A 16250-nucleotide genomic window follows, 5' to 3' on the forward strand; every position below is an offset into this window, starting at 1 on the left:
AAAACTATCACACCCATGATGTAAAATGGTGGTTCTTTTCACTGTAATGCTCCAATCAAATTGTACTTAATTTTACATTTTCAAGTAGCACTGATCAGTTCATTTAATAATACAACAGATTTTACCAGTTAATAAGATAAATACATTAATTTTGCTGAATTCCCAATACAGTAGTTGTATATTAGGAAATGACTCCTCCCATTTTCATTAAGCAAAATGGAACTTAAAGAAAATACTGGTTTTTAACTGATCATATGCCCCAAGAATATTGTTTCCTTTAAACATTTCTTATGAAAAGGTTTTCTTTGCTGAATCAAGATGTGGATTTTTCTTATTGAGAGATTCTCCTGAACCAATATCACCTTAGGTTCTGAAATTACTTATGTTCATGGTGTGCTAAGAACCAAAAAATAGACTGATATTTTGATGTGTGGGAATGATTTCAGTATTAGAATCAGAGTGCTACACCTCATCAGAGGATGGGAATCATCAGATGTGACTAAATGCTATCACAGAAATACTAGCCTAGAAATTCAGGATAATGTCACAAGCTTACAAGGAAAACCACAATTAAAATGCATTCACAAATTTAACACCTATATTTTGTGTACATAGACTAAGACGCTCTCAAATTAAGCTTGATTCGTGTTACTGCATCCATGCAGTTTTCTTGAGAGTATTATGGAAGTGGTTCATGCCATTGCATTCTTCCAGGATGTTGTTTTGATTTCCTATTCTAGTCAAGAACCCTGGAATTCTTAGGCACCTGCTCTCCTTTCCAAATACTAACCAGGACCAGTCCTGCACAGTTTCCAAGATAAGCCACAATCAGGTATATGCTGCCACCTGCATATATTAGAAAAGTTTGACTTTAAGGAAGAACTGTGAACCAAGTCATAGACTCACTGAAAGAGCAGGATTTGCACTGCAGGGAAGATTGTACAGATTGGTAGGCCCAGTTGAGGAATTATTTTTTTGTTTTGTTTTTGGCTCAGCACAACATTCACCACAAGGAATGAAAATCACTGATAACATTAAAGTGAAAAGAAAAAGAGCAGCTGGCCATTTTAAGAGATCTTTATTGCAGACTGACAAAGATAAATTCTAAACTTCTACCATCTAGAAACAGATATATTTATTGTTCTTTTGAAGCAACCAGCAAAATCTTAGGGTAAAGAACAGAGCTACAATAAATTTCAGAGTTTGTTCTTAAAATTAGGCAAAGAAGTGGGCAAGGATGATTTAAAGTACTACAAATCAACTGAAAATTTCCATTCTGGCTCCAGTTCCAGTTCTGAAATTAGTCCAAATAGACATATCTTTTCTATCCTGAAGATATGTATCAGTTGGTGATATACTTCAGGCAATGTTAATTTGATTAAAAAGCTTGTCCTTAATAACCTGAGACATCAGTCCATGTATTGCTTCTATGGTGGTCTTGCAGCTGAGAGAAAAATAAAAAGTAAATTTAAATGGCTGAGTGCAGTTTTCTGTCATTATATTGCAAATTATTCACATGTCCTAGGAGCATGTCCATAACCCCATAAATGATGTTACCATCTAGTTATGAAAAGGCAAGTACAGTATTTACAATCAAAAGCTATTAAAAGGTAAACTCAACATTCTTTGTAAGCAGACATATAACTAGATATTGTGGACCTGACTCATCTAAACTACAATATAGAAAACATTCTATCTACTATGCTATTAGAATAATAATATAGGTACCTAATGTAGATGCATGGACACAGTATTGTCCCAACAAACTTCTGTAATTAAACTTGAATACATGTAATCAACATAATCACATTCTTCCTCTACTTAGTCATTCTTTCATTTTCCTTGATGTTGCTTTCTTAAGTCAAATTTGCAATGAATAATCCTTGTAATAGGGGCAGATTCCTATTATTTGTAAACCATTATGTACACTGCCTAGGTACATTGTGCTAAGTCATGGTTTACTTCAACTATGGTTTAGAAATCACATTGGCAGGTTCACACATAATGCCAAACTAAAACCCAGCAAGCCACATTATGATTTAGTGAAAAACTACTTGAAATGTCAAATATTTTCTTTTCATTATACTCTACACATTCTATATTTCAGAGAAGATCTGAAGAGCTATAATTCAGATACTGAACACATGTGCTGCATTCAAAAAGGTTCAATTCCAGGTTCAATTACTTGCTTTTCCAGTCAAGACTAAGAAAAACATGATTTTAAGTCTAGAGAGCTGCTGCTAGACCATGGACAGTACTAAGCTAGATAAAGCAGGAATTTCATTCCATACACTAGTCAGGCATATGTTTACATTATACAGTTAAGATTCTTAAAACCATGTGATTGGATGGAATCCATATACAGTGGTACCTCTAGTTATGAACTTAATCCGTTCTGTGACTCTGGTTGCAACTCGAGTTGGTCTCAAGTCGAGGTAAAGTTTCCCATAAGGTTCAATGTAAATACGGTTAATCTGTTCCGCCCTCCGAATTTGGTCGCACCATGAGGCAAATTTCCCCATAAGGTTCAATGTAAATACGGCTAATCCGCCCTCCGAATTTGGTCGCACCCCGAGGTAAATTTCCCCCATAAGGTTCAATGTAAATACGGCTAAACAGTTCTGAAACATATGCATTTTATTTTTAAACCTCAAAACCTTCCAAACGCCACAAAAACCTTCCAAACGCCACAAAACACACCACAAGCCTCACCGAAAGTCTCCTTGCTACTGCGATCTCGCCCACAGGAAGCCGCGACCGCGTGGCAGCAGGGAAAATGGCCGCGGATCCGGTTTGTAAGTAGAGGTGGAGTTCGCAAGTAGAGGTAAATTTTTGGGGCCGGAGCTGGTTGTATCTTGAAAAATTCGTAAGGAGGGGCGTTCGTAACTAGAGGTACCACTGTACTAGCTGCCTTGAGACCACATGAAAGTTAGAATCAGTATTCAAAGCTCTATTGGAAATAAAAATACAACTGCTGGAGATGGTTCCTATCCTTCATATTAAAATAAAAAATGATTAGTTTAATAAGTTAAAGTACTCCACATCGGAAGTGGCTTTTCAGCTCCCCTTTTGGATTAACAATCAGCTATGCACCCAAAAGCTCATGAAACACAGACTGCTGCCAAAATGAAAAATGGCTCAATTTCCCCAATATATAAACCTATTTTCATAAACCTTTTAATATTAAAATTATTTTATCAGTTTCTCTTCATATATATTTAGCTTTATAACCCATGCTGATATGAAAATAAAATGGAATAGTCATATCTAGGAGCTCCAAATGCTGAAAAAGAAAAACAAATAACCACTGAAATTGGCAATTTCTATTTGGCAGAAATGCACAGGAGCCTATCTTAAATATTACAGTATGAAATCTACATACAATTTTTAAATTACTGATTAGATGATAGCTCATATCTTAACTCTACCCCCAACAATGAAAGCAGGACAATCATCTTTTAACTTACAAACATCACTATTACAGAACTGGCATAATTAACAATAAGCATTTTATCCCTAACCCAAAACCTCAAAGATGACCTCACCTGTCCCTTGTTGCTTTGGCTAGTTTGTCCTCCGATTTTCTGTCATGGGATTCTAAACCCAGCATGAAGCTTCCTCGTCCCAGTTGAGCTTCTGACTGCTCTAATTTTTCTGATAGATCAAATACTTGCCCCGTTGTATAATCTGCATTCTGCATTTGAAAAATATTTAACATGAACAGAACTTCCATCTATGCTGCTATTTAATACAATCCATACTAAAGAAGCTAATGAAATTTAAAGTCTATGGTATGTCCATGTAGATTTTTTTGGCAACAATAGGAGTTTGACGTTGCTTTCCTTCAGGGTATTTTTCAACTTCACCGCCTAAGCTACAATCCTGTTTAGTCTGATTGTCTCCCATCCAAATTCTAACCAGGTTTATCCCTGAACAGTTTTTTTCAAGATCTACCAAAGCTGATTAAATGCTGCTAGGGCTGAGCAAGTAGCCAATTTTAAATACAGAATTACATGTTTTAGTGGTAGTAATGTGCAGTTGTTCAGATCCAAAGCAGAAGGGTGCTTTGGAGGAGGTGTGGGGCACCCACTGCTCCTGCTGGCACCTCTTTAAAGAAGCACGGTGCTGACAGATGAAGCAAGCATACCCCCACCCCGCCTGAAGCACCTTTTCTGCTTTGGATCCAAACTGTTGCATATCTGTATTTAATGGTAACCACAAATGAGCTAAAACTTATGCTATTAGAATATGTTTGTGTGTACATGTCAGGGAAATTAAGGTGATATTGAACAAATTAAGCATATAATCTGAACTATTCACTGGCTATGAAATGAGTAATTTAATTAACAACTGACTAGAGAGACAAAGTTTGTTTTTTTCTATCAAAGAACATGGTTAAGATCACAGAATATTCAGTAGCCTTACTTTGCTTTAGATCAGGGTTTTTAACACTTGGCAACTTTAAGATGTGTGGACTTCATGCTGGCTGGGGGATTCTAGGAGTTGAAGTCCACACATCTTAAAGTTGCCAAGTTTGAAAAACACTGCTTTAGATCAAGGATGGGCAAGCTGAAGCCTGAACTTTTTTGGGGTAACCCCTACTCTATTCTAATCACAGCTGCTGAAAATTGGTAGCATGATTTCATGCCCCCCACCCCCAAATCCTGAGACAGGGATCAAACTGTAGCATGATTTCCCAAATAATCTTACTGTGCTAAAACAAAGAAAAATTCCAAATGCCTCCCCAAAGCCTATGGGTAAAACTATCCAGAAAATCCTGGTTCTCCCATGTACATGGCTTATGACTATCCACACTGCATCATTCTTGCCCACTTCAAATTTCACCCTTCCAAAAATTGGTAAAAGAAGTTGTTCACCACCAAAATATTGCCCATTCCTGCTTTAGATGTTTTAACTCAAGGCTCAATAATCTTTTCAAGTATTGGATACTATAATGTTATTTCATATGACGTCATAAGTAGAAATGTTTTAGTATTATTATTTTTAATCTTGTGACACAGTGAATTTGTGGGATTTGGCTATCAAGATTATGGTCATTTTTAATGTTTGTTTTCTTCTTGTAACATAAACTGGTATTGAGTATTGAGTCTAGGGATGCTATGCCAGACTGTTTTAATTCATCTTGGCTTTGAATTTTACTGAGGTACTTCAGTACCGTATTGCCTCTTTGAAATAGAATTTTATTTGAGTATTTTAACTAATGTAAAAGTTTATGAGAACATTAAATTTCCTAATCTATTCTATAGTAGCTTTCTAAACTATAACTTTACTTTCAGATTATTAAAAACTACAGTATGTATTTCTTTAGTGGTAATAACAGTTACTCATAGGAATCAAGTACTGACTCATTTCTTTCAGAGTTACTCTGGTTCAGGAAAATCCAGCTATATTACTGCATGGCAATTCAGGAATATTGAAGACTACATCCATCATTATTCAAGTGGATTTCTACTTGCACACCTCACCTATTCTACTTGAACAACTGACCTGATTTCTCCTTTCTCTCACAACGTCTGTCCCCCCACAAAAATCTGCCCTAGTGGGTCTCCTAATTCTCCAGAGTATTTTTTGTGAGTTGCAGAAAGTTAATGGAAAAGGATGGAAAACTTTCTGCAGGGCAGATGGTATCTGGCATAGATGGGCAGAACAGAATTTTAATCTTTCTTAAACAAAGAAAAGATGCAGAATGTTAGAAAGGGAGGCAGTTGTTCAATATAAAAGTGTTCTCCAGAGCTTTCTCCATAATTGATGCTACTTTGTATTGCACTGATGAATATGGGTCTGCAGCACCCCAAACCTTAGTATGTGGAGTCCTTGGGGTTCCCTGAGCTTGGTTGTTTTCTTGCAAATGTTTCATTACCTGACTAGGTAACATCTTCAGTGGTAGAATGGAATGGGGTTTGCTCTCTCTTTATATACAGTGGCATGCCCAGCCAGTGTTGGTGGGGTGTGGGTTTTGTTTTGTTTTATTTTTTTATTTTTTCCCCCCTTAGGTAGTTCCTTGATTACTGTATTGTTTACTGCTGATTGCATGTCTGGTGAAAATCTTGGTGTTAATCTCTGCTTATCTGGGTGATGATTGCTGGTGAGATATTCTGGTCTTTTGTTGGTCTCTTTTGAATAGTGTGTAGATGTTGTTTATCTCTGCGTGCCTGTTGATGGCTGCCTTGTCTGAATACCAAGCTTCCAGGAATTCCCTCACATTTTTGGATTTAGCTTGGTCTAAGATGCTGACAGTTTCCCAGTTGAACCTATGGTTAAGTCTGTCCACGTGTTGTGAGATTAAGGAGTTTTCATAGTGTCTTCTGACTGCTAGTTGGTGTTCATGGATGCACTCTGCTAGCCTTCTGCCTGTGTATCCTACATAGTGGTTGATACAGTCCTTACACTGTATGTTGTAGATGACTCCTGCTTTTTCTTCTTGGGCTAGTGGGTCTTTTGGTTTGCTTAAGATGTTTTGGAGGGCATTAGTTGGTTTGTGTGCTATGGAGATGCCACGTGGTTGTAGTAGTCTGTTGGTAGTTTCTGAGCAAACCAAAAGACCCAGGTTCCAGATTCCTGGAAGCTTGGTATCCAGACAAGGCAGCCATCAACAGGCACATAGAGATAAACAACATCTACACACTATTCAAAAGAGACCATAAAAAGGAAAACAAAAGACCAGAACATCTCCTCACCAGCAATCATCACCCAGATAAGCAGAGATTAACACCAAGATTATCACCAGACATGCAATCAGCAGTAAACAATACCCTAATCAAGGAACTACCAGAGGGGGAAAAAAATAAAACAAAACAAAAACCACACCCCCACCAACACTGGCAGGGCATGCCACTGTATATAAAGAGAGAGCAAACCCCATTCCATTCTAGTACTGAAGATGTTACCTACCCAGGTAACAAAATGTTTGCAAGAAAACAACCAAGCTCAGAGAACCCCAAGGACTCCAGAGTTCAACCCTGAGCTACACATATTCTCTTCTACTGAAACCTTACTATATTTTGTAGTCTATTTTAGGAAACCCCTTATCTTGTCCTTTTATCTTTCTGCTTATAGGCACAGATGAGTGTTTCAAAGATTATGTGTTAAGTTCGGTAGCAATCTGCTTGTATATATTCAGGTGTACCACAATACTTACAGTAAGCAAACTAGATGAACTAAGAGTGTTCACCCAATATTTGTTCCACAAAAGCTCAAGCAGCTTGCGATCCAAAGAGGATTTGAAATAGGACACTTCTAAGGCATAATACCTGTTTCATAAAAAAAAAAAATTGTTTATACAGAAACACATATAACACTTTTCAAAGTACGTTCATGAATGGATGGTAATTTATTATATTTAAAAATGCTTCTATATACACAAATATTGAGTACATTAATGTGATCAAGAAAAATGTTATTAATGGAGTCAATAACATTTCATGAGACTGAGGAAAGTTAGGTAAAACTGAGGAAAGAAAGGCGAGGAATTTCTTGATTCCAGAGCCTGCTGGAAATACAAAGAATTTTGTAGCAAATAATATATATATCAGGAAAAAAATCCAAAAAATAAACAGGAAATAAATAAAATGTGTTTTTCTACGTTTTGTCATTTTCTTCACCTTCACCACAGTTGCACAAAACTCTGTTCAATAGGCTTATATTCAAAATCACACACACACAAAATCATATTCTGTAAAATGATACTGAAGTAGCATCATACCCAGATTTAAAAAGGGAAGTGTGTGTGTGTGTATGTGTGTGTATGCGTGCGTGCATGTGCACAGTTGCTCAGTTATAATTACAGAAAAATCCAGAGATTGGATGGGAGGGGAGAGGTTAGTTTGCTTGACAGATAGGAGTCTTAAGCAAAATCGTCATTGAGGAAGATCTTGAACACTTTTTCATCAAAATTGTTTGGGCCAAATTTTCTACCATACCACAGCAAATCAGATTTTCCTAGACAAAAGAGCTTCCTTGAACATATTGAAAGCCATACTGATTATGCATATATGTTTTTTTTTTTGTTCCAAAGCAAAGACATAATGCACATACCTACAGCACAATATATTTGCAGGATTTGGATAATTTCAAGCAGCTGTACTTTTCTTTCCAAACTAGAGAACATTCTAAAGCCACTATATAAGGAGATAATGTCTTACTGTTTACAGTGCACTCCAAAATCTTCTATTTTATTAAGTGGGATAGTCTGATATTCAGAAGGGCCCTCATCAGGAGGTTTGTAGCCCTGAAAGATAAAAGATACTAAGAAGTAACGGAAATACAGCAAATCCCTATCAAATAAATGTATTAATTCTTTGTTCAATTTCTATTTCATTTGAAGGTTTATATATTTTCAGGAGGCAACTTGAATGTTATAATTAAAACACTTATACTAATGCATAGATATTTTCACTCAACGTTTCCTGACCAAGAATATTCTCTTTCGTATGAAAATTCTGATAGAATCCCAATTCTTGCAACTGCTCTCAACAAAGAAGTGCTTCTGTAATTTCCGTGTTAGCCCTTGTTAGTAATTAAGTGACAAAGTGCTTTCCCTCAAGTGCAGAAACCATATGTATTTGAAAAGGCTAAAAAGACCTACTTTTAACAAACAAAAACCTAAATACGTAAGTCAGATTTTCCATCAGCTTGTCTGATCTGTCTTTCCTCTAAGGAGGACATCTTTGTTTCCTCTGTGAACATTTTAAACACTTTAGATACAGAAACAAATTTCCTAAATCAGGCTAGGTAATCGCAACAGAAAAAGCAGAGAATGGTGACTAGTCACTTTCAGCTATGACCCTACCACTATTCACATACCACTGACATGTGTCGTGGTCCCAAATAGATTATCCTGTGAAAATGTTACACAGCTCTATTCTAAACTTCTATATAATTATCTCCTTCTGCAATATAATGTTGTACTTTTGGAAGCTTAAGAATATAAATAAAAACAATGGCTTATTATGGGCTAAATCCAATGTTATATAAGCAAACCTGCTTATGCATTGGGATTTCAAATAGAGGAAATGAGTAGGTTATCCGTTTGTTCCGCTGGTAGATGGCTTTTCATCAGCAGAATTATCTCACTGTATTCAACTGTATGAGTTTAACTACTGATTCAAAGCCTTGCTAAACCATGGATATGATATAACTTTGTAGCACTTGTAGTATTTGCCATTCATTTACTTGATTACCAATTTATGTAACTTTGCTTATATTATTATTACCTTAGGATACGTCCTAAAAGCTCCAAGATTTACTTTTCCTGCAGATATTGTCCTTGTTGGATCAATCTGTAAAATGTATTCAGAAGTTAATATATACAATGCATTCCTAAAAAGCAGTTAAATATTATTTTTACATATAATTTATAATTTTATTTAAAAAAAAGGAATCAAGAGTTGTCCAAAATATGTCTATGCATTTTGATATATACACTGTAAAAAGTACAAAAATAAAAAGTATAATGTCATAAAAGAAATCAGAAAATAAAAAACTCTCTATTTAGATTATGATATTCACAAAGCAGTGAAAAATGGCTAAATGATAAATGCCATGTGTTTCTATTCGCATAATACAAGTTTGAAATCTCCCTTTTAAAATTCTCTTCTCTGTATTAACATGAAATTAGTAATCTTAATTGCAGCTACAAATGAATATTCAATTTACTAAATGAACAAAAATTACTTCCCATTATTATGAGCTAAAATCTTATCAACTCTGAATGCTTATAATAATATAAAAGGTAGACATTTAAACTACTTCTGTTATTTGACTGCAGAATACTTTGAGAAAAATGCTTTGCTGAAAGCCCATTTTCAGACATTATTTGCTGCAAACTGCATACTGACCCACACTAACAGCTTTTATATAAACAGCTTTATATGAAACAATGCAGTCTGCCTCTTGATCTTTTCACATATATTAGCGAAAAGAACAAAACCTTTTCCCTTCAGGGGAATTGCAATGTAATCATAGGGAGGGAGAGGAATTACAAATAATTATTCTTGGTGCTGCTTTGCATAGAGGAAGTAGCTATTATATATTCTTTGGAGGAGGTGATATAACTAGGAAAGGAATATTACTATGAATTAGGAAACTGTATTTTTAATAGAAAGCCAAGTATTTTTTTTAACTTTTGTACTATTTAATATAAACATGAATATGTTTATATTCATGGCCTATTAAGCCATGAAACTATTCCTTTGAATATGGCTTGCAAAATCAGAGATAAGTAACTCATGGATAGATATTTGTGGCCTCCTCTGCAGTCTGCCATAGATGCTTGTCTATTCTCACAGCCAATTTTCCCCAATATTCCTGCTTTACCCATATGCCCAGGAGCTCAACTGTTTGATGGCTGCCATGAAGTGCTATTCCATAGCCCATCATGTTTTCAATATTCTAATAACTAGTCATTTGACTGGCTGTTGGAGATCACAGTAGTGTTGGGGAACACTACTCCTTGGCAAGCCTACTATCAAATGTTTTATGGTCTGTTAGGGAAATAAATCTTGGCAGGTTGCAAACAGCTTATTGAGAGGCCCCTGGGAAGCGCTGCTTCAGTGCAGCAAGATCACTAAGAAGAAAGCCTCAACCTCATTCCTCAGCAATCCTGATGAAACAATGGTGCTTTTTTGCTGCCATTAATGAGAAAAAAGTTACTTTAACTGCTACAGGGATTATTTGGGTTGCAAAAATCTGGATGACCAGTAGAAAGCAGAGAAGAGTCAGAGTTCCTTATATTTCTTTGTTGCCATCTGGATGTTTGCGGTTCAGATATGTTATGCCTAGGAAATTGTTGTATTTCAGTTGATGCAACCTAACGTTGCATTAACCTTTTGTGTAGCCCTTTAGTTTGTAATCAATTATTATTCCAAAAATAATTATTTCATTTTAATTCTGTTTCAGTGAATTCTGTGAAGAATTTTGTTATATTTCTCTGTTAATGTATGTCTGTTTAATTTTATATTGTTATTTTCTGCACAGTGATAAGGATTGTTTTGAATTTTGTCTTGTGTTCTAGGGTATTAACTGACCCACCTAATTTGTGTCATCTGCAAATCTGATGAGTATTCCTTTCACTTTTTCATCCAGATCATGAATAAAAATTGTTAAAGAGTATAGGACGCTGGACTGAATTTTATGGCACCTCACTGGAAACTTCAGCTCAATTTGATGAGGAACCATCACTCTTTGAGTGCAATCTTTGAGCCAGGGGTATATCCATTTAATTGTTATTCTATATAGCCCATATTTAACTAGCTTGGTAATCATAGTGTCATTGGGTACATTTGATTCATGCTTTGCTGAAATCAAGGTGTTACAGCTAACGAAGTCTTGTGTTCTTGGCATCTTCATTAACCTTAGCTAACTCTGAACTATAACTTTTCCAGCATTAGGAAGTAATCTTAACAAACACTGTATTGAGTTGAATACAATCAGTTTAACGTTTCTAGTTCTTATACTGATTTAATTTGAAAAGCTTCACTGACTTTTTAAAATAACATTCAGATGAGTGCATAAAAACAAAAAGAAAATCCATTGTTTACACGATACAACAGAAATTGGCTGTCAAACCCTTTTTAGCGTTTAGTTCACAAGTTCTAATATACTCACAACCACAGCTACAAATGGTTCTTGAAATTGCTGATTAAGCATCTGTGTACTGACATCAATTCCTGAAAGCCAACAGCCATAGCCAGGGTGGCTGTGATACCATCCAATTGCATTTTCTAGACGGCCAACCTAATCAAAAGTACAAAAAGGGAGAGAAGGAAAGAGAGCACATTGTTCAGAAGACATTTAATCAATGTAACCACTCCCTCTTTTGGATAGTTAGCAAACTGCAGATTTTATTCCAAAATGGCAATACAGTATATTGTGAGTAAGAGCTATGTTGGCTCAAACACAACCAGAACTTATTTAAAACATGACTGCTGATGAACCATTACGACTGTGTCCATGCTCAACATGCTAAGCCACAAACCACTGGTCATAAGCCACAATGTTTAGTGTTATGGCTAAGGCACAAACAAACCATATGGCTTAGTGTGACATGTGAAATCAGGAAAAATGTTCATGTATTTCAGCATTTTCCCTTCCTCCTCCCCCCATAAAGCAGATAGCCAAGCAAATGCCTCCAGGAATCTTCAAAGCACAGCAAAGTTATATATGATACTATATTTAAGTACTGTACAGAAATTAATTGGAAAAACTGATGCCTATTTTCCCAAATTCCTAGAACAATTGATATACATAAAAAGGAGAAAATCAGTGGAAAGAACATCTCTAAAAAGATAACAGAAATATAAGAAATTGCATAGCTCTTTTATGAGGAAGCTAAGAAAAGACTTCTCTGAATTCAGTTTGATTGACCTGATATTAGGTTGAGTTCAAGGGCAAGGCATGCTCAATTTAAAGATTATCATCCAAGTGTCTCCAGGTCCACAACTGAATTCAAATGACTTTAGTTAATGTTAAATTGCTAAAATGGAAGCTTATCTTCTTTTTTCACCTGCTTTGCATTTTCAATATATGCAGCCATGTATTCATATGCAGCAGCCTGGGCGTTAACTCTGGTTTCAGTGCCTTCTACTGGTAAAGCAAAACTGTCCATGATGATCATTGTTTCACCATCTACTTTCCCAAGCATTAAGCCCATCACCTCCAAGTTGCCTCCTGATCTAGCATGCATGACCATCTTCAGAAGAGCCAGAGCAGAGATCTTGCAGTACTTGAAATAATGATGGCTACAAGGAAAAGACCAAAGATCTTAAAAATGCAATGGAATTATTATAGAAAAGAAAATAAGAAAAATACAAATACTTTATTTAAGCATAACTGCTCAATTAGACATAAAATCATCAACCCATTTTAGGTCATTTAGGTCATAAGAAAAAATAAAAATCCACCATTAAGAGAACAAATTAAACATACACAAAAGTGTGAACAAGCTTTTGAAATCTCTAGAATACTTTGATAGTTGAGGTGTTACAGATAGCATAACTGGAGGTGGACACTCAGAAAATGAAGTCTGACAATTCTGAAATTATAAACATGATAAATAACCAACACCTTTACTCTCTGAGGGTTATTACCCTGCCACATGTGTTAATATTTTTCTTCTCTATTTATCAAGGAATCAGCATGCTTTACCTAGGGCTGGAGACAAATTTGAATAATATCTAAACTCTATCTACCTAAAAACAGGGAATCAGTTATGATGTATTTGTTTGTCCCAACAGCTCTTGGTATAGCCTAAAATCTGTATGACATCTGGTAAAGCCTAGCCTATTTTACATATAAGCCTTTCTCTTTCACTCCATCATAAGACTCTAACTATGCAGAGTTCATGTTTTCAACATTATATAAACTTCCTGTCCTTCCCCCTTTGTAATATTTTGGGTGATGATCCCAAGATAAGCCATTTTGTGTATATTTACATAGTCCTAATAACGGCATTACCTGACCATGGATTATATAATGATTTAACTTACCATCTGCTCACATGTATGGGACGCAGCAGGGTCTTCCCTGGAACAACTCCCTATCTACTGAATGTGCTCTCTGGAAATATGTTTGGATCCAGCACTGATGTCATTTTTTTCATAAAATGAGTATCTTTTTATTATCCTTAGCCTTTTTACTGTTCCTCACTTAAGTAATTTCATATAGGCTGTAACACATTTTATGGCTATATTGTATATATTTGTAGTCTGTATCTTTCTCGTAAGCATGCTGACAACATTGATGCAGGCTGCAGGTTTTTATTTTAAATAAATAAAATAGAACTAGATTGCAACACCACAAAATAACTTTGTCTCATAATTCAATAGATAAGCTATATAATAATATTGTGCATGGTGTGGATGTGGGAAGTTTGGTTCAAAGCACTGCTTAATTTAAGAACTATTCAGATACCTAACCTATAGAATTACCTCTAAAAAACTGTGAATTCCTTCCTTCCTCCCAACACAGGCCATATCCTGCAGTCTTTTATATATTAATATGTTATGCCTTCATATTATATGTGGATACATACAAAAATGTTTGTGTATATTACCTCCAAAAACATATTAAATAAAGGTCTTTTTGCACTGCTGAAATAAAGTGTTCTGTCCTATTCTCAAGATGACTTTATATAGGCATAAAGTATGCAATCTTATTGCCAATCCCCATCTTGCCTCTGTTTTGGCTTGCTGATCTCTAAGTGTGCTTGCTGGCAGCATTGTGTAAATGTGTAGGCTAGGCTACATGAGTTGCTTTAAGAAGAGGTGTGGCCTGACAGCAACCTCACAACCCACTGAGCGAAACACCATGAGTCCCTCAGCAAAAGTGGGGTCTGGTTGGCCAAGTTGTGCAGCTGGCCAGACTGTGCTGAACATACTCTGGGAATCTTTAACTGCTCATCTGAATATTATTTTAAAAAGTGTGTGAAGCCTTTCAAGTTAAATCAAAAGCCTTGAACTCTATGACAGGGTGCTACTGCTGAGGTGGCACCAGGCTCTCTGAGCAGAGGCAGTGGAGATCTGAAGCTTGGGCAAGAAATATTGGCCAGAAGGCTTGAGCTGCTTTAGGGAGAAAAGGAAGAGGCAGATAAGAAGGAGATCAGGGTTTGCTGCCCCTCTGCAAGGGTCTCTATGCTGGGCAAGGAGGGAAGGAGAGGCAAAGAAAGGAATAACTGTTAAAGCAGTGAAAGAGAAGGGAAAGCAAATGAGAAGAACTCCGAAGAAGACCTCTCTGCTCAGCAAGGAGAGAGAGGAAAGAGAAAAGCAGGATTTGGGCATTCTTAATAGGATGGGTTTCCTAGATTATATCATGCTAGATAACTTGAAAAAATATTGTGTAGCAACTCAATCATCATGACCAAATATTATTCCAGTGAATGACAGACACTGTCAGCTGTCTAAATGAAATATCTCTGTTTCATAATATTTTTATTTAATAAATTTATATCTAACGGCATGCTATAGTATCCTTCATTTTCCTTATTTTTAAATTACTAGAGGCATGTGTATGAATGTATGAAATGGCTTCAGTGCTATGGCCCTTGGGTTAATTCAGCACTCATGGCTATTTGAGTTAAAGACTCGTGCCTAAGGAGAAATAGAAGACTGTGGAGAACTGTGACTTTGAAAGAGCCTCTCTCTGTGAGTCATCTGATGCTCTGCAGACAGAATAATCAGCAAAGTGCATCACATTTTCTACACTTTGGAACTGCTGCAGGTTGCTGCTGGCTTAAGGAAGAAAATAGTACTTCATAACAGGAACAGGACAGCTTAGGCCTGTCTCACTCACGGGCAAGGGATGAGATGAAGGAAATGTTGCAGAAACAGGCAAAGAGGTTGCCAGGGCATGTTTGCGCCATGGTTACAGACAAGAGGGGAAAGACCCAAATACATGGGTTAGCAAGTAAAAAACTACACATTATTAAAACATAGTAGACATACCATTAGTTGTCAGCATTTGCTCGATGCTGACAACTACAATCCTCTAGTATGCATGCCTCTCTTTACCCAATGTAATTCCATCTTCACTTCACTTTCCTTGGGTTCATCTCTGGTATCATTTTCTGCTATCTGCTAACATCCATGTGAGTGCCAAGCCCTATTATTTCTACCTCCCTAGGATCTCCAAAATCCAAACTTCCATCTCCGTACTTAAGTTTAAATCCCTCACTCCTATACCCAGCTAATCACTTGCCCTGAGCAATGCAATCTTCTCTGGGACCGGGTTTCCAACCTCCCCACCCCTTCAGATCCGCCTGTCATCAGGCCACCTCTGGGGCAAGTGCACCATCACTGCTGCACCGGCCCCTTTTCCTAGCCGCGGGACCAGGCAGCAGGCTCGGCACCCGGCCGAACTCTCAGAACCAAGTCGGAGAGCGAGGAAGGCAGAGGCGGCGGGTCTTCCTATCATCCACACACCCACTTACTCCTTGGTCCATGGCTTGGCCGCCAGGATCTCTTGTTGCTGTTTGCGGTCATACTTGTAAATCTCATCGATGCTCTGTGCCTCCTGCATGTTGTTAGCCAGCTCCCACGTCTTCTGGGCCATCCCGCTCCCCGAAGGGCCGGCAGTCGCCATTTCACCGGCTTCTCAGGAGGCCGAGCCAAAGCAGGCTCTGGTTCCCGATGAAGCGCCTCGGGCAGGAGGAACCTCTCGGTCCGCCGCCGGACAGCGCAAACCGGAAGTGAGAGGGAGCAGTCGTTCCTGGGAAATGGTTCCGCCCGCTCCGCGGA

At 37.1% G+C, this 16250-nt stretch overlaps 1 protein-coding gene across 1 annotated transcript; it reads right to left on the reverse strand.

The window, feature by feature from the left end:
* Nucleotides 1-1061: 1061 nt before the first annotated feature.
* Nucleotides 1062-16220, reverse strand: COPS5 (COP9 signalosome subunit 5). Its single transcript, XM_007429620.4, has 8 exons — nt 15944-16220; nt 12524-12758; nt 11626-11754; nt 9234-9299; nt 8163-8248; nt 7160-7271; nt 3546-3694; nt 1062-1444 (listed from the first exon to the last, which is right to left on the reverse strand). Exons 1-8 carry the CDS (start codon nt 16093-16095, stop codon nt 1360-1362), a joined length of 1014 nt encoding a protein of 337 aa, XP_007429682.1. The 5' UTR covers nt 16096-16220; the 3' UTR covers nt 1062-1359.
* Nucleotides 16221-16250: the final 30 nt, after the last annotated feature.

Source organism: Python bivittatus, unplaced genomic scaffold (assembly GCF_059951505.1).
Source record: "Python bivittatus isolate LINGU-HERP-01145 unplaced genomic scaffold, Pbiv_v1 ctg000840_np1212, whole genome shotgun sequence".
In the NCBI taxonomy this organism is placed as follows: Eukaryota; Metazoa; Chordata; class Lepidosauria; order Squamata; family Pythonidae; genus Python; species Python bivittatus.

Excerpts from the sequence above, each read along its gene's own strand:
- COPS5 (XM_007429620.4), bottom strand. The coding sequence starts at position 16,095 with ATGGCGACTGCCGGCCCTTCGGGGAGCGGGATGGCCCAGAAGACGTGG. Across the intron at positions 12,759-15,943 it reads GCCAAGCCATGGACCAAGGA|CCATCATTATTTCAAGTACT; the intron begins GTAAGTGGGTGT and ends TTTTCCTTGTAG. Across the intron at positions 8,249-9,233 it reads CTTTTAGGACGTATCCTAAG|GGCTACAAACCTCCTGATGA; the intron begins GTAATAATAATA and ends TTTATCTTTCAG.